The sequence below is a fragment of the Anomaloglossus baeobatrachus genome, chromosome 6, assembly GCF_048569485.1.
Source record: "Anomaloglossus baeobatrachus isolate aAnoBae1 chromosome 6, aAnoBae1.hap1, whole genome shotgun sequence".
In the NCBI taxonomy this organism is placed as follows: Eukaryota; Metazoa; Chordata; class Amphibia; order Anura; family Aromobatidae; genus Anomaloglossus; species Anomaloglossus baeobatrachus.
Window position 1 is genome coordinate 241,633,313 of NC_134358.1, and position 19,431 is coordinate 241,652,743.

General features: G+C 46.1%; 1 protein-coding gene across 1 annotated transcript in view; it reads left to right on the top strand.

Moving 5' to 3' along the window:
- The window catches only part of LOC142243871 (uncharacterized), a 42,328-nt gene that overhangs the window by 8,231 nt on the left and 14,666 nt on the right, over positions 1 to 19,431 (top strand). The window contains exons 2-4 of the mRNA XM_075316074.1: positions 6,389 to 6,455; positions 6,543 to 6,610; positions 18,420 to 18,499. Of these exons, the coding sequence (XP_075172189.1) occupies positions 6,389 to 6,455; positions 6,543 to 6,610; positions 18,420 to 18,499 (215 nt within the window). The remainder of the gene's footprint in view (positions 1 to 6,388; positions 6,456 to 6,542; positions 6,611 to 18,419; positions 18,500 to 19,431) is intronic.

A 19,431-nucleotide genomic window follows, 5' to 3' on the forward strand; every position in this document is an offset into this window, starting at 1 on the left:
ATGCCCACAATCAGGACCCACTGCATCATGGATGTGGCGGGTCCTAACCTGCAGGCCTGCAAGTCTCCTCCTCAGGAGACTGCAGCTGCTCATGCCCACAATTAGGATTCGGGGTGCTGTGGTCTCTCGCTGTGTTCTCCATGCAGAGAACGCTTGTGACTCCACAGCAAAGAATTGACATGCTTGCGGCTCAAAAAGCCACACTGCAGGTCAGTTTACGCTGCGGGCAGTACACACACAGTGGGCACAGGACAAGGATGATAAGTGTTTATGAGTTTAGGCTTTTATGGTCAGTGGGTTCCTCTTTCTCTATCGGGTAGCGTGTAAGCTCTTATGGTCAGCAGGATCCTCACTCTCTCTCTTCTGTAGAGTGTAAACTGTTATTGTCAGCAGAGTACTCTCTTCTGTACAGTGTAGGTTCTTATGATAAGCAAAGTGGTTGCTTTCTCCTGTAGAGTGTAAGATATTTTTGGTCAGTGATTCCTCTATCTCTCTCCTGTAGAGTATAACCTCTTATGGTCAGTGTGTTACTCTATCTCCTGTAGATTGTAAGATCCTATGGCTACCAAGATCCTCTCAGCAGGTCCTCTCTATATTGTAGAGTGTAAGCTCTTATGTTTAGCAGGTTTCTTTCTCTTGTCTCTAAAGTGTAAGCTCCCATGGTCATAGAGTCAAGGAGTTCCTCTTTCTGTCTCTCGCTTGTCTTTACATTATAAGCTCTTATGGTATATACTCTCTTTTTTGTCTGCAAAGTGCAAGCTCTTATGGTCAGCTAAGCTCTTATGGTTAGTGAGGTCCTCTCTCTCCTATAGAGTATAAGATCTTCTGGTCAGCAAAGTTTTCTCTGTCTCCTGTAGAGTGTAAACTCTTATTATCAGTGGGGTCCTCCCTCTCATGCAGAGTGTAAGTTGTTATATTTAGTGGGGTCCTCCCTCTCTCTCCTGTAGAGTGGTAGAGTGTAAGTTCCCATGGTCAAAGAGGTTCTCTCATCTATAAATTATAAACTCTTTGTGAGCAGCATCCTCTCTTTAGTGAGCTCTTATGGTTAATTAGATTCTCTCTATCTTTCTTTCCTCTTCTTGTGTATTCTATGAGAAATTACAAGTTTTTCAGTATAAGTATTTAATATATTTTATTTTTTAATTATTTATTTATTTTATTGTTTTTTTTATATTTTTAGTAATAGTATTAGTGTTTAGTATTCACTGAAAATTGAAATATTGGGGAATATTCATCTGTCTGCAAATTTGAATTTCAAAAGGTTCACTCATCTCTAATAAAGAGAAAGTTTACTGATTACAAATTCTATGGAGTCTCCAGAAAAGAGTGATGATGTTCGCTTTATGTGCATGATTAACGTTTCTCTTATAATGTCAAGAAATATGTAATCTTGTGTTTTAATTCATACTTGCTGGAATAAAAGCAACAAGACATATTGCTGCCTTTTTGTCTTCTTAAATGTTATAACAAATACACGTTGCTGCTTTTATAATATGTGACATTTTAGAAGCTTAATTGCCTGCAGTGCAATTACATTTAAGTGCAGTTTCCTTCTTAATTTAAAGTGTGCAGTGCATTAAAGAACTAGGTTGGCATTTTCCAGCACAAACACTGTGACTGACAGAAATTGAGAAAAGGAGAGACTGAGAGCCACAAGACAACACATAGCAAATGTGAACCTAAGGCTCGGATGAGAATGACTGGACTAGTACCAAGAAGTCTATTTGATTTTCTGGAACAATATATTAGAAAATGAGTTAAAATGGTATAACAAACTCCTAAGTAAAGTGAATGTGTTATCAAAAAATTACCTACTTTTTATACCAGGAATGCACAACCTGCTACCTTGGGCTACCATTGCCATTCTCTTACACCTTTCCATGTTTTAGATAAAGGAAGACAAACTGCACATAGTTTACTTATCTGTGTTTGGTGGTCACTGATATGTATTTTTCATGCGAGAGAAGAAGAGGGACACATAGCATGAAATCACACATGGGGAAGTACTGCTGGTGCCCTATGTCACCATAACTGGCTAAATAAAGGACTCTTGACTCCTGTAGGCCACTCTGGAAATAAATAAGTAATAGAGATGAGCGAACCCGACCTATAAAGTTTGGTGTTGGTATCGAACACTGGGTGTCTGGGACTCGAATCCAAACACGGTCTTTTAAAATAAGTCTGTGCCCGAGTTCTTGTGCTGTTTGTATGCGAACCACTCTATCAAGCATCTGGGTGCTTGGGTGTACAGACTTGAACTGAACTTGTTCCCGAAACCCATATAAATCAATAGTGACCCAAACTAACAGGCTTGACTTAAGTAACAAGTATAATGGAAGTCACATATTGTGCAATTCGGCTTTCCGCCCACATGTAGCCAGCCATAAACAGAGCATTTCTGTTGGAGGGAGGGCGGAGATTTGTTTTTTTTTATACACACAGCATCTGAAAATATTTTTTTACCCCAGTGAGAGCAAGTCAGAGACTGCAAGTGGCTTGCACTGGACAGAGCATGAAATGTATTTCATTCTCTGTCCAGTACAAGCCCCTTGCAGTCTCTGACTTGCTCTCAATGGGGTAAAAAACTATTTTTAGTTGTTGTGTGTAATAAAAAAAAAAATCTCCGTCCTCCCTCCCACAGAAATGCTCGGTTTATGGCTGACTACATTTGGGCAGAAAGGCGAATTGCCCAATATGTGACTTCCATTATACTTGTTACTTAAGTCAAGCCAGTTAGTTTGGGTCACTATTGATTTATATGGGGTTCAGGAACAAGTTCAGTTCAACTCCGTGTCTCAAAATGAACTTTTAACTAAAGTCGAACCCAGCAAACCCAAATATCCACTGGTCCACTCATGTCTAATAAGTAGATGATGTGTCTATGCATGAGTGCAGCAATATTCTTGAAAGTTTTATCGGTATAGTGAAGTCGCAGTTGTTTCAGCAACTTATTTCAACTACAATGAATGGTCTCTTTTTTTCCCCAAAGTGCAAAAGGTGGACAACTATTCCCTAGAAAAATAGGAGTCCTAGAAGTGGGACCAGCACTTTTCTAACATTTATGGCATATTTTGTCCTTTTAACAGGCTACAAATGTCTCATATGGTAATAATGCCAAGTGTTTTTGTATTTCTTGGCATTATTTTATTTTAACAATGTGGCCCCAGGACCAGAAATGATTATACACCTCTGGTTTAAGAAAGTTTTTTTGGTTAAATGTATTTTTTTTATAAAAATGTAATAGTGATTAGTTTTTAGTAGAAATATCTTTCTATATTTAATTCCTGAAATTGTACAATTTTCTCCCTGTTACTAAGCCTATTGTTAGGTTGGGTTCACACAGGCGTATTATAGAGACCTTATACAGACTGCAATGTCCGGACTGACCTGAGCTTATAGTCCTGCTAGACTCAAATATGAAAAGCTAAAAACACTCTTATAAACCGGTCTTTAGGCTTTTTGATCCATACATATTTCTTTTCAACAATAAGCAATCATCTCATTATCATCACAGAGAGGATAACAATGACACTATATTTAGTACAAAGACATTAAATACAGTATGAAAGAAAAAACACAATTTACAATAGGTGATTGTTAGAGCTCACCTCCTCCTCTTCCTACACAATGATCTTTGCACAGATTATAACGCATGTCACTGTCTGGATCTGCGCACGCGGATTACTACTGCGATGCCGGATTCTGTTCACATTGCAGAGTTCGGCAGGCAACCTGGTCTCCCTTAAGTGTTCAGCTCTGTTTGGTGCCTGCTGAGTTGTTCACTGCCTCCAGCCATGCAGGAGTTAATCCTGTTAGAAGCAGTGTGCAACTCTTCTGAGAGCAAGGCTGCTGATTACCTTCCACAGCTGGTCTCTTCCTATTTAAGGTTGGCGTGCGTAGTAGTAGACCGCTGAAGATAGCATCAGCGATTCCGGTCTCAGTGGTTCTCAGTTCATGGTGAACAACAGTTGCTTTGTTGTGTGGTGTGAACATTCTCCTGTTGTGAGTTTTTCCCTACCCTTTTCTTTATTCCCCAAGTACACATATTGTCTCTCCTTTGTGAGTACAGTATATACGGTGTTTCTCTCTCCCTTGTCTATGTCTTTCCTGTGGGGTTTTGCTACTGGGTTTCCGGCCCACTCCCAGTGTTGGGGGAGTAAGATCAGGGCTTGGACAGTAGACAGGGCCAGGTCGGGAAACCGGGCCTCTCTAACTAAAAGGGTACTCCCGGGGTAAGAGTGAGCATAGGGACCCCAATCTTAGGGCCAGCTTAGGAACCCCTGGTTTGTCAGTACCAACACCATGCAAAGAAAAAGAGAGACAGGAGTGCTCCTGTTGCGGGCGGGGAGGACGCCGCTGCGCTCGCTAATGCTCGGGTCCGGCGCTGCTGCGATGGCTGCTCAGTGGCTCGAGCGGTGGGCCGGATCCGGGGACTCGAGCGGCGCTCCTCGCCCGTGAGTGAAAGGGGTGGTTGGTTTGGGGGGTTTAGTCCATGACGCCACCCACGGGTCGTGGTGAAGATGGGCACCACCGCTGCTGGTGACGGGGATCCCGGGAGCGATGGTAGGGAGCAGCTGGGATGTTGTTTTCCCCCTCCGTGGGTAGGGGACGGTGGTCCCGGGGCCCGATGATGATGTGACAGGGAGGCAGGGTTGGTGAGGTGCAGGGTTGCAGGGACAGTGCGGCGCGGTGCCGGATGGCACGGGTGTACTCACTCAGCAAGAAAGGTACAAAGTCCTCGGTAAACCAAACGGCTGGATGGAAGGGTCCTGCAGCCGGCTGCAGTGTCTCTCCCCAGACAGGTGATGGCGGCTGTCTTTCCCTGCACCTTGATGTTCTCCTTCTGACTACTATGGATTCCCAACGGTAGTCCGCTCCCCGGTGTATGGGTACCAGAGTAGCCCGTTTGCCCGCAGGTGCTGGCCCTTGGGTCTCTAGCCTTAGACGGTAGCTGTATACCCTCACGGTGTGGGCTGTTGCCTAAAATTGGGACTTTTGCTGTTGTGAAACCCCTGGGGTTCCAGTCACATTCGGATCTGACTATTGTCGGTGGCTCCAAGCCTGGTCTGGGTCCGATGGCCCTGCCTGTGTGTGCTGGCTTCACTTTGCTCCCCGGTCGGTACCGGCGGGCCGTCGCCTGACACCGGTCCTACGGTTCCGCGTTGCTCCACCACTCCTGCAGTGGGCCACCACCGTTTGCCAACCTTGCTGTCAGTGCCTGGGCCACAAATCCAGACACCCAAGTGCACACTCCTCTCACTTCAAACTCCAACACTGAACTGTCACTTTTCCCGCCTCCAGGCCTGTGAACTCCTCGGTGGGTGGGGCCAACTGCTTGGCTCCGCCGCACCTGGTGTGGACATCAGACACTGGAGGGAGGCAACAAGGGTTTTGTGTTTGGCTGGTGTCCCTGTCTAATGGGGGTGGGGGTGTTTGTATGTTATCTGTGATGACCTGGCTAGGCCAGGGCGCCACACTCCTGTGTAAAATCACAGAGATTACAACAATCAGGCAAGCAGGAACCGCACTCACCTTAGGGAGTTGTGCACCCCTGCACAACTCCGGTGTTAACGTGGATATTAGGTGAAGAGACAGGTAATAGTCTGGTGCTGACCGCTGGAATGTTATCCTGCTAAACTGGGGCTTGCGATGTCCGCTCAGCGGTGAGATGATTAAAGCTTTTTAGAACCTGCTGCAGCTCCAACCTCTCCCTCAGCACAGGTTCTGGGGAATAGTGAAAACCGTAAAAAAATATTTTAGAGGTATAACTGGCGCTGCAGATAACAGAGAGCCAAGATGTATAAAAATATATCAAAATTTATTGGGCACAACACATTTCCAGGACATCAGTCCTCTTCATCGAGAGCACCTGATGAAGAGGACTGATGTCCTGGAAACGCGTTGTACCCAATAAATTTTGATATATTTTTTATACATCTTGGCTCCCTGTTGCCTACAGCCTCCGTTATACCTCTAAAATATTTTTTTACAGTACCACCCCCATGACACATAGAAGTCAATTAACATCTCCAGAGTATTGCTGTCTACGGTCCATATAGCTGCATGTACAAAGAATGTTGTAATAAAATATTCAGTCACAAAAAAAAAACTAGAGAAAAATAATATGCTTCACTATATTGCTTTCATTACCATTACTAAAATAATATAAGTGATTCATTCCCTTTAAATGTTCTAACCAGTCCAAACTAAAATAAGATACTTCACCCTCTGAATTAAAGTCTTTTACTCCTATTTTGGGAGTTGCACATAGAGCTCTTGCTGTATTCCTATCAGTGTGTACCTTTCGGCTTTTTGACTCAGAGATTTACTCAATGGCGCCTTTACAAGAATTTTAAAAGTCAAATTTTTCCTCTCGCTCTTGTCAAAGAGAAATAAGAAAGTCACACAAGCATGGTGTGAGGAATCTGATCCTTGGATGCGAGGCCTTATTGAAGGTATTTAGGTGAGGTGCTGAGCGGCAGTCCGGGGACACACGGCCTAGGTGTTTGTTATGTTGTACTGTTCTTGTACTTATTTTCCAGTGCACAGTATGAGGATAATGTTTGATGTGGCCAATGCCAGCATTTATTACACAATTCACTATTGTGAAGTAAAGTTTCTCCCTCGGCAGTCATCACCACTAAAATAATCAATCCCAAATAATGTGTCATATTACGGTGGTAATGAAGACAAAATGGGGCAAGTGGTATGCTATGGTGAATATTGTACATGAAGTTTGATATGCAGAGATTTAATAGGGCAGAATTTGAGAATCTGTCTATGAGCAGAAAGAAAGGAAAAAGGAGCGCACTATTTGCAGGTTTAAAAAGTCTATGTTACAGCTACTTAAAGTTTGTCAAAGGAGAATCCACACAAACAAGTGGCACGGTTGGTTCATTAGAATCCTGACTAAGAAATGTAAAAAAACTACTTGATACATACAACTTGAGTTTATTAAAGAATCATAAAACAAGAGAAGTATGGAACATACCCTTCGACAAACAGAATACACGAATATAAATCTCAAAGATGATAATATTACATATAAAGACAAGCATGTGACTCTAAAATCCCAAAGGTGCAATGGCTATGTACCGCCCCGCGCTCGACTGCAGCCGAGCCGCTCGGATCCGGGCTCGTTGGTGGATGGCTCGAGCGCCTCCGGACCAGGGGTCACTGTGCTCTGAAAGAATGCTGGCGCTACATAGGGGTTAGATTTACGGCTGGGGCCGTGGTTTTTAGTTAAGTTCGTGACGCCACCCACGGGCTGTGGTGAATGTGGACACCACCGCTGCTGTTTACTAGGCACCCCGCAAAGGTGTTAACCCCTCCGTGGGTAGGGATGATGGCCCCGGGACCTGATTGGGATGGTATATCGGTGCTTGGCGGTGCAGGGCAGTGAGCGGCCCGAGGGCACAGTTGTACTCACTATGATTGATGCACAAAAGTCTCTGGTAAACCAAGATGATGGTGGTCAGTGCCCGCAGCCGGCTGCGTCTGGTTCTCCCTACTCGGGTTGGTGGTCTTTGCCTTTCTCCTGCACCGTGTAGTGTGTATGTAGACTGACTTCGCTTCAGCGACGGGAGTCCGCTCCCCAGCGGTATGTGTGTTGGGAAAGCCCGTTTGCCCGCAGACACTGGCCCGTGTGATCTCTCTGCCTGTGCGGTGGCTTTCTATCCCCCTCGGTGGGCTGTTGTCTTCAGTCGGGACTTGGGTGGGAAAGGACCTATAGTCCAGACCTCAATCAGTGAATTAACTCAGTCCAGTGGCTTCTGGACTTTGTTTCACGGTCTGAGTAGCCCACTGTGTGCTCCGGTTTCCAGTCGGTTCCCCGGGTCGGTACCTGCGGGCCACTACCCTGTCCTGGTCCACCACGGTTCCACCTGGCCGTCTTCCCGACTCCTGCAGGCTAAGGCTATCATATTCCTCCTAGCCGAGGTACCAGGGCTATGACCCTGGCACCTGTCAGTTCCCGCTGCAGACCTATCACCAAAGGCCTGCTGCATTCTCCTTCTACAAACTCTAGAAAAAAACCGTTATAGATTATTAAGGGATCATATACTGAAAACCGTGAAGAAAACCCTTAAAATTTCAATATTTATTAATTAAGATTAAAATAGGTATCCCAACATGAAAACACACACAGATGTATATATACACAAAAACAGGAAAAAAGTGCTGCAGTGCAGAATGGGAGTGGTCAACACTAGTGATGAGCGAGTACTAAAAAGCTCGGGTGCTCGAAGCTCGGGCCGAGCCTCCCAAGATACTCGTGTACTCGGCCCGAGCAACGAGCCCAATGTTATCCTATGGGAGACCCGAGTATTTTTGTGAAATGACCCCCCCGGCAGCATGGAGAAACCCTAAAAATGTCACAAAAGTCTCAGAAGAGTGCTCAAATGACATGGCAACAGCATGGGGAAGACCCCTTGAAGCATTTATCACTCAAAAGTCACAGCTGTGAACAATTTTGTCCGCGTTTCACGCCATTTTTACGGACTCACCAGAAAACCTTCCAAAATGACCCCAAAATGATTTTTCATGGCAGAAATGTTAAGGGCACATACCCAATAGTGAGATAGAGCTGGTGTATGTTACTTTTTGAGATTAATACATGAAAGATTTTACGTGAAAACATTGTGTGGCACTCCGATGTCCCTGAGAAGAGACGTACATGAAGGCCTCTTGAGTCTAATGTGCCCATTTTGAGGAAGTGAGTCTTTGTAGTATTTTCCTTTGCCAGGGCAGTCCAAAATTGTGAGGTTCACCAATGCCCCTGCATACAGACGTGCATGAGGGCCTCAAAACATTAAGTGTCCATTGTCAGGAAGTGGGTGTATTATAGTATAGCCCTTAGGCAGGGCAGCCAAAAATTGGGAGGCTCCACATTGTCCCTGGATAGAGACGTGCATGATGGCCTGTAAACCTGAAGTGCCCATTGTAAGGAAGTGGGTCTATTTCAGTATAGCCCTTTGCCAGGGCAGCCAAAAATTGGGAGGCTCCACATTGTCCCTGGATAGAGACGTGCATGATGGCCTGTAAACCTGAAGTGCCCATTGTAAGGAAGTGGGTCTATTTCAGTATAGCCCTTTGCCAGGGCAGCCAAAAATTGGGAGGCTCCACATTGTCCCTGGATAGAGACGTGCATGATGGCCTGTAAACCTGAAGTGCCCATTGTAAGGAAGTGGGTCTATTTCAGTATAGCCCTTTGCCAGGGCAGCCAAAAATTGGGAGGCTCCACATTGTCCCTGGATAGAGACGTGCATGATGGCCTGTAAACCTGAAGTGGCCATTGTAAGAAAGTGGGTCTATTTCAGTATAGCCCTTTGCCAGGGCAGCCAAAAATTGGGAGGCTCCACATTGTCCCTGGATAGAGACGTGCATGATGGCCTGTAAACCTGAAGTGCCCATTGTAAGGAAGTGGGTCTATTTCAGTATAGCCCTTTGCCAGGGCAGCCAAAAATTGGGAGGCTCCACATTGTCCCTGGATAGAGACGTGCATGATGGCCTGTAAACCTGAAGTGCCCATTGTAAGGAAGTGGTTCTATTTCAGTATAGCCCTTTGCCAGGGCAGCCAAAAATTGGGAGGCTCCACATTGTCCCTGGATAGAGACGTGCATGATGGCCTGTAAACCAGAAGTGCCCATTGTAAGGAAGTGGGTCTATTTCAGTATAGCCCTTTGCCAGGGCAGCCAAAAATTGGGAGGCTCCACATTGTCCCTGGGTAGAGACGTGCATGAGGGCCTCAAAACATTAAGTGTCCATTTTAAGGAAGTGGGTGTATTATAGTATAGCCCTTAGGCAGGGCAGCCAAAAATTGGGAGGCTCCACGTTGTCCCTGGGTAGAGACGTGCATGAGGGCCTCAAAACATTAAGTGTCCATTTTAAGGAAGTGGGTGTATTATAGTATAGCCCTTAGGCAGGGCAGCCAAAAATTGGGAGGCTCCACGTTGTCCCAGGGTAGAGACGTGCATGAGGGCCTCAAAACATTAAGTGTCCATTTTAAGGAAGTGGGTGTATTATAGTATAGCCCTTAGGCAGGGCAGCCAAAAATTGGGAGGCTCCACGTTGTCCCTGGGTAGAGACGTGCATGAGGGCCTCAAAACATTGTTCCCATTGCAAAGGAGCGGGTCTCCTGTCGTTGTAATGTCCATTCTGCAAAGAATGGGCGAAAAAATTTACCACTGGGGGTATACCTGAAACAAAGGCCTAAGTATTGCAATTTGTAACGGTCATCATCATGGTGGCGCATGAGGAGAAGGAGGAGCAGTCCAGCGATTATCCAAAGTCCAGAAGTGTGTACCCATGGGTGAGTGGAGGTACATGGCAAACTTTAAATTCCGCTCTCATTTGCTGGTGGTGTGGTGAAGTCTGGCCCAATCCAACCCTTGTTCATCTTGATCAGAGTCAGCCTGTCAGCATTTTCAGTTGACAGGCGGGTGCGTTTATCTGTAATGATTCCACCTGCGGCACTAAAAACACGCTCTGACAAAACGCTAGCAGCAGGGCAGGCCAGGACTTCCAAGGCGTAGAGAGCCAATTCATGCCACGTGTCCAGCTTGGATACCCAATAATTGTAAGGCACAGAGGAATGTCGGAGTACAGTTGTTCGATCTGCAAGGTACTCCTTCAGCATCTGGGCAAACTTAGGATTTCTTGTGGCACTACCCCGCACCTCAGGGGCTGTGGTACGTGAGGGGCTGAGAAAACTGTCCCACATCTTAAAGACTGTTCCCCTACCTCTGGCGGATTGGACTTGTGCCTCTCTCGGCTGTACGCCTCGGTTGTCCACTGATTCCTGACCTATGCCGCTAGCGTTTTGTGTTGGGAATGCTTTGCCTACTTCCGTGAGTATGGCCTTCCGGAACTGCTGCATTTTGGTTGACCTCTCCTCCACGGGAATAAGAGACAAAAAGTTCTCCTTGTAGCGTGGGTCTAACAGTGTTACCAACCAGTAATGATTGTCGGCCAAGATGTTCTTAACGCGAGGGTCACGAGACAGGCAGCTTACCATAAAGTCAGCCATGTGCGCCAGACTCTTAACAGCCAGGACTTCAGTAGCCTGACCAACAAGATGACTGAACATGCTGTCCTCCTCCTCCTCCTCCTCCTCATCTACCCTGTCCTCTGGCCAGCCACGCTGAACCGAGGATATGACTGGTGTGCATGTCATATCCTCAATTTGGCCGGAGAGTTGCTCCATGTTTTCATCCTCCTCCTCGTCATAGTCCTCCACTGCACGTTGTGATGAGACGAGGCTGGGCTGTGTGTTATCACCCACACCCACTACTGTTTCTTGCTGCAACTCATCGCGCTCCGCCTGCAATGCATCATGTTTGTTTTTCAGCAGAGACCGTTTTAGAAGGCAGAGTAGCGGTATGGTGACGCTAATAATGGCGTCATCACCACTCACCATCTTGGTGGAGTCCTCAAAGTTTTGGAGGATGGTACATAGGTCTGACATCCATCTCCACTCCTCAGGTGTTATGTGTGGAGTTTGACCCATTTCCCGACGGCTTAGGTGATGCAGGTACTCAACAACTGCCCTCTTCTGCTCACATATCCTGACCAACATGTGCAGAGTTTAATTCCAACGCGTGGGGACATCACACACCAGTCTGTGAGCCGGAAGATGCAAACGGCGCTGAAAGCCGGCAAGGCCGGCTGAAGCAGTAGGTGACTTTCGAAAATGTGCAGACAGGCGGCGAACTTTTACCAGCAGATCAGACAGCTCTGGGTATGACTTTATAAACCGCTGAACCACGAGGTTGAGCACATGGGCCACGCATGGAACATGTGTCAGCTGGCCTCGCCTCAAAGCCGCCACCAGGTTCCGGCCATTGTCACACACGACCTTTCCTGGCTTTAGGTTCAGAGGTGTGAGCCAGTGATCTGCCTGCTGTTTCAGAGCTGTCCACAGCTCTTCTGCATTGTGGGGTCTGTCACCTATGCAGATTAGCTTCAGCACAGCCTGTTGCCGCTTCGCCGAGGCAGTGCTGCAGTGCTTCCAGCTTGTGACTGGTGTGGAGGGCACAGTGGATGAGGATGCGCAGGAGGAGGAGGAGGCTGAAGAGCATGACATTCCGGAGCTGTAGAGTGTGGGTGAAACACTGACTGAGGTAGGGCCTGCAAACCTTGGTGTGGGAAGGACGTGTTCCGTCCCTCGCTCAGACTGGGTCCCAGCTTCCACAATATTAACCCAGTGTGCCGTCAACGAGATGTAGCGGCCTTGCCCACAAGCACTTGTCCACATGTCTGTGGTTAGGTGGACCTTGGGTGAAACAGCGTTGTTCAGGGCACGTGTGATGTTTTGTGACACGTGGTTATGCAACGCGGGGACGGCACACCGGGAGAAATAGTGGCGGCTGGGGACCGAGTAACGTGGGACAGCTGCCGCCATCAGGTCACGGAATGCTTCTGTCTCCACCAGCCTAAAAGGCAACATTTCCAGTCGCGAAATGTTAGCATTTAGAACTGTGGCATGTGGGGTGTTGGCAGTGTATTTGCGCCTGCGTTCAAAGGTTTGCTGAATGGATAACTGAACGCTGTGCTGGGACAAGGACGTGCTTGATGATGGTGTTCTTTCTGCGTAGGCAACTGCAGGTGCAGGAGTGGAGGAGGCTTGTTCGCAGGCAGCATGGACAGAGGATTGGCTCGCATGCACAACCAGCGAAGACGTAGCAGTGACATCAGCAAGCACTGCTCCTCGACTCTGTTGTACTTCCCACAAAGTCGGGTGCTTGGCTGACATGTGCCTGATCATGCTGGTGGTGGTCAGGCTGCTAGTTTTGGTACCCCTGCTGATGCTGGCACGGCAGGTGTTGCAAATGGCCTTTTTTGAATCATCTGGATCCAACTTAAAAAACTGCCAGACTCGGGAAGACCTAACATTTGTACAGGCACCTTGTGTCATCGTGTTGTTCCGGGGAACGGTTGCCTGACTTCTGCCTGGGGCCACCACCCTGCTTCTTACTGCCTGTTGTGATGCTACGCCTCCCTCCCCCTGTGCACTGCTGTCCTCGCTCTGCATATCCTCCTGCCAGGTTGGGTCAGTTACTGGATCATCCACCACGTCGTCTTCCTCTTCCGCACCCTGCTCCTCCTCCTGACTTGCTGACAATTGTGTCTCATCATCGTCCACCACTTGTTGAGACACGTTGCCAACTTCGTGAGAACGTGGCTGCTCAAATATTTGGCCATCTGTACAGACGATCTCCTCATGACCCACTTCAATATGAGCTGGCGAGAGGCCAGAATGTGTGAATGGAAACGTGAACAGCTCTTCCGAGTGTCCAAGTGTGGGATCATTAATGTCCGAGGAGGACGTGTACTCAGCCTGGTGGTAGGAAGGAGGATCAGGTTCAGAAATGTGCGGTGCAGTATCACGGCTACTGACACTTGACCGTGTGGAAGACAGAGTGTTTGTGGTGGTGCCAATCTGACTGGAAGCATTATCTGCTATCCAACTAACAACCTGTTGACACTGGTCTTGGTTCAAGAGCGGTGTACTGCTGCGGTCCCCAAGAATTTGGGACAGGACGTGCGAGCGACTAGATGTGGCCCTTTGTTGTGGCGAAATTAGAGCTTGCCCACGACCTCGGCCTCTGCCTGCACCACCATCACATCCACTTCCTTGTTCCTTGCCAATGCCCTTGCGCATTTTGCAATGCTGTGCACTGCTGACGTGTATATTCACTACTTGTGCGTTATATCAAAGTTTCAGGAAATTGCACACAAGTGCACCTGTACGCTGCCACCAACAGGCACACACGTGCGGTTTTAAAAACCAAGCACGGACGCAATAAGAACCTAACAGGTTTTTTTGGGGAGCGACAATTACAGACAAGTCAGACACTATCTGGACTGTTTTACACTGTGTACACCAGCCCCAGATATGATGAAGGCTGGTATACGGTCACCACTACCCTGCCTGCCTGCCTGCCTGTATACTGGTACAATAGTCCTGACAAGGACTCTTTTGGTCACTAGCCTGTATTCAGACCTGGCTATACCCTGCCTGTATATAGCAACAATAGTCCTGAGAAGGACTCTGCTACTGTACTCCGACCTGGCTATACCCTGCCTGCCTGTATACAACTAGAATAGTCCTGAGAAGGACTTTTGGTCACACTGTTTGCAGCCCTGCAACTGAAAAAGCTATAAAGGGCCGCAAAGCTTTCCCTGAATCAGCGACACTCTCCCTGCACTCACTGTCTGGATAGCTGTGAGCAGAGCACAGCGCGCCGGCCGATATAAAGGCTCGGTCACGCTGTGCAGGCCGGCCAATCACTGCAATTCCACAACTAACAGGGCTGTGGCATTGCAGTGGTCTGCCAGCCAATCCCTGCATGAGGGCTGGCTCTCAAAAGAGCGCCAACATGCAGAAATGAAGACCACGAGTACAGCACGAGTATCGCGAGATTACTCGGTCCCCGCCGAGCAGCCCGAGTACAGCGATACTCGTGCGAGTACCGAGTAGTGACAAGCATGCTCGCTCATCACTAGTCAACACCCTTTCACTTCTCCCTACCTAGCCTGCGGAGGTCGGCACCCTAAATTGCGCAATGGCGCCCCCGCTCACCGTCGGCTCGCCCTCCTCTCCCTGCACTAAAATTAAAAGTGCAACTAGTCTGGGAGTATGGGAGTGCTCAAGATGGATATTACTGCACTGCTAAAAAAATTTTTCAAGAGATGCAAATAATGGAATGTCGGGGGTAACCCTATTGACATCTGGCACACATGTGGGTGTGACTCTACAGGAATCTATCAAATCCGGCTATATCCTATAAGATGCTTGGAATTAAATACAAAAAAACCTCAAAAGGAAGTCTTTCAGAGGACACAGTGCAGCTGTATTGATGTAACACACAAGGGGCCCTCTGCACAGATACCAACTGTCCTGCACACTCAATAATGGCATATAAATGGACTCGTGTTTACAGTGCTAGGCAAATCGCCACCAAAAAACACACTGTGGGCGGGCGGCTCTAATCAGCCTTGCATCAGCCCGCTCCCACCAAACCAGATTACAATAACCCAGCAACTAAACACATGGCTCCCCAGTCAGCACAAACACTAGTGATCCTCAGACATAGCCCGCCACCAATAGTGACATGGATGACAATATCATGGAACAGAGGTTCCACTTCAATTGATTCACTGTAAAGGGTGTAACAATAATATACTCAAGTACTTAGCTTTATATGCAGATTTGGACTAGTCGCCAGATCACAGACAATACTTCAGTGAAATCACCGGAAGTCTCGATACAGGTCCAGTATGGGAACCGCTTGCTCGACGCGTTTCCCCCTGGCATACAATCCCGCCAGGGATTGAGAAAGGCAGGACCCTCTCTTCGGTGGCAGCACACTTTCTACAACATCACAATGGAAAAACATCTGGTATAAAGATCCTTGGACTAGAGAGTCTAAAGACTAATATTAGAGGAGGGAATCTGACATTGGATTTACTTAGACGGGAATCCACCTGGATATATAATCTAAATAGTCTAGCACCCAGGGAATTAAATGAAGAATTACTGTTTACGGGTTTCTATAAACAGAGATAGTGCCTGCATATATAGCCTTGATTGGCCATGTATATCTGGGTTTCTCTTCTTGGATTATAGTATGCAGGGGAAAGGGAGGGAGGAGGAGGAGAGGGGGATTCCTCTATTGGGTTCATTGGGGGGTTTCCCCTATTTTTGTATTTTGCATATGTGTACCTATCACAGGGATCTTGCGTATAATGAGTGGCTACAGTCATACCCTCCAGCTATATGCACGTTATGAGTTCTAACTAGGAGCTATTTGTGCTCAATATGCCCTATTATGGGTAAAGTTGTGGATTTATTGCTCTAATGATGATATATATGTATGTACACATCCTGTGGGGGCCTGTATATATGTGTATGTGTACACGGATATATGTACACGTGCATATGTATATATAGCTCCTTATATGGACTCCTAAAAAATAATAATAATAAAAAATGAAGAGAATGAAGATGATAAATATGTAACACATAATATGTAAATTACCCTCTTATCCTTAACCTTCTCTTACAATTTATCTTAATATAGGATCCTTTTTGCCCTCTATGTTATATATATCTGTTAAATTCATTCTCTGCCTTCAGATGATTGTGATATGCTGCTCCTGATAAAATATGTCTCTTCTCATGGTGGCCGCCATCTTTTCGGAGTCCCGCGCATGCGCGGTACTCCGTTATTCATTACTTCCTTTCTAAACGACTTAGCGCATATGCAGTTGCTATTTCCGGGACGCCGGGTGCTTCCGAGGCGCGCATTTTGAAAACGCTAATGCAGCTGTTACTTGGATTTTCAGGTATTTAAAACCTGTTTTTGGTGGACACAGGGAACCCACCCCTGATGAAGTCACCCTAGCTGGTGACGATACGCGTGGGGACTATACCCTCTGCTACTCTATTGATGGGTAAACTTGGCGATGGCTGGTGATTAGGGCATAACATCTTTATATCTGCAGGTTATTCCTATGGGGAACCTTGCCCTTGTTTGGGGATTTTCCTCTCTTGCAGAGTCCCTTGTGGTTTAATAGTGGCTCTGTATAACCTAATGCTATTGCATATCTAATTTCAACAATATGCTTTATGTACCATCTCTATTTGCATTTTTGTATGACTCTGCATGGTGTATATTTTATATCTAAAACGGTTTGGTTTATCCCTTACATATATTATATTGCCCTGTGTCACACCATTGCCTTCCCTTTGGGGAGCAGAGGATTGGATTGGATATGTGGCTGTATGCCTTTTAAATGTTTTTAATCGTGTGTGATCCCGTGTCCTTTTTGTAATAAAGATTGCCTTTTCACATAATTTGGTGTATCCCTCTTGTTCGCACACTTCTGCCTTTCTGTTTTGATGTTGTATTAAGTGGGCTGAGGTGAACCCATTGACCCATATAGGGTATAATTAATCCTGATAGGTGGTGCCCTCCCAATTTTTTGCTACCTGTGTGTAATTAACATTGCAAAGGATAGGAGACGCTTTTTAAAGCATTGACTTTTTTCTTCATCAGTAAAAGTCATTGATGGAACACTTATGGTAAAAACTGATTAAACACTAATAAAAATCTGATTCTGAACACTAATAATTAATGGTTCATGAAAAAGCATGGATGTCTGAATGAAGCCTAAGGCCTCTTTCACACGTACGTACCTCTGGTACGAGTTTGGTGCTTTTCCTCACGTACCGGATACACGTACACACGTAGACCTATGTTTTCAAATGGAGTTTGAAACACGTACGTATTTACGCATGGAACGTGTGTCCATTCCGTACATACGTGTGTCTGTGTGTTTCTCACAGCAACATGTCTGTTTTCTCTCTGGCATCACGGGTGTCACACGGAACGCAAATGGGTCACACAACGCAAACGGACCACACAGATGTGTTCCGTGTGACACGCACCGGAGAAATCACATGTGTCTGCGAGAAAAAGAAAAAAAACATTACTCACCTTCTCCAGCCCTGCAGTCTCTGCTGCTGCTGTCACTTGCTTCCGACCGCTGTTCATTATGCTCATTGCATATTCACTTCACTGCGGCCGGAAGCAGCAGCAGCGGGGAGTCGGCAGGAATGGAGACCGAAGATCAGCACCACGGACAGCGAAGCCAGGGAGAGGTGAGTAGAAAGTTTCTGTTCTCCATGTGTTATAACGGATAACACACAGAGAACACACGTGTGCCATAAACAGGGCTCACGGAGGGCAAAGCACACCTTTGACACATCCGTGAAAAATGTGCGTGGTTTTTAACGGACGTGTGAAAGAGGCCTAAAAGAAAGTCGGATTCCCAAAGTTTCCTGGCATAAAAGTTGGTGAGAACAGACATACACAAGGAACATATTCTGAATCCATATTTAACTCTTACTGGAAAAATTCTAAATGGAACCGTAATGGTGCCGTTGCCACATCTGCACAATGTGTAGTACATTACTAAATTGTTTATATACCTGTAAGCATAAAGCCTAAAATTAAGTAAAATGTTATTTTTTTTACATTTCCTGAATATACAGGTTTGCGTACACAAAGCCTTAGCTTCATTTTAAAAAATACAAGCATGAAAGTGTGAAGAATAGAGATGAGCAGATTTCTTGAAATTAAAATTTGACGTTTCCCCAGCATTTTATTTGCTTAGATTAAATTTGCAGAAATCTCTGTACTGGAAAGTACTTCACAAAATATACATAGAGGAGTAGAGTGAGAGAGAGGGCCCTAACAGACCATAAGTGTTTACATCTTTTAGGTCAAAAGATGTCAGGAAAAAGAGGACCTGTTCCATGCTGCTGATAATCCAAAACAGTTTCACACCAGACAAAGAGTGGATGACGTGCAGTTTGACTCCACACATCTTAAAATCTCTGGTTTCTTCATCAGGTTAAAAATCACAGATGTTTGTTATGTCCTGATGAAGAAACCAAACTGCATGTCATCAACTTCTTGCCCGGTGTGGAACTGTATTGGATTATTAGCAGTGTGGAACATGTCTTTTTTCTCTTGACATCATTTGACTAATAATGCAGGACCCAAGGCAGCTGTTTTGATGCTTTTAAAGGAGTTATGTCTATACTACCCTTCTAGGTGAGCGCATTTGCTTTTTTCTTCTATATATAAGATCCTATTGCGCTTTTTTGTATTTACAGCTTTTTCCACATACGATTGATTCGTGAAAGAGAGGAACCCATTGACCATAGGATCTTAGACTCTAAAGGAGAGAAAAAGAAAACGCACCCTGCTAGCTGCTATGCATAAGAGCTTACACTCTACATGAAAGAGAAAGTACCCCGCTGACCAAGCAATCGTACACTCTACAGGAGAGAGAGATAGCACCATAAGAACTTACAATCTACAGAGTGCCTTCCTGATCATACGAGCTTACACTCTACAAGCGAGAAACCACCCCACTCGGACTATAAGAGTTTACACTTTACAGGAAAGAGAGAACCCCACTGACAAAAATAGCTTATACTCTGCAGGAGTGAGAGAGAACAAGTGTAAACGTTAGAGGAAATAATGAGAGAGGACCCTACTTACACTCTACAGGAGAGGGAGACCACCTTATTCTGACTTAAAGAGCTTACACTCTACAGGAGAATAAAGCAAAGAGCTCCCTGCTAGCCATAAGAGCTTACACTCTACATGAATGAGAGAGTGCCCTGTTGAACAAACAAGCGGACATTCTACAGAAAAGAAAGAGAGCACCATAAGAACTTACACTATACAGAAGAGGAAGGGCCACACTGACCATAAGAGCTTACACTTTACAAGAGATAACACCACCCCACTTTAACCATAAGAGCGTACACTCTACAGAAGAGAGAAAGCCCCAATGACCTTAAGAACTTACACTCAACAGAAGTGAGAGAGAACCTCACTAACCAAGAAAGCA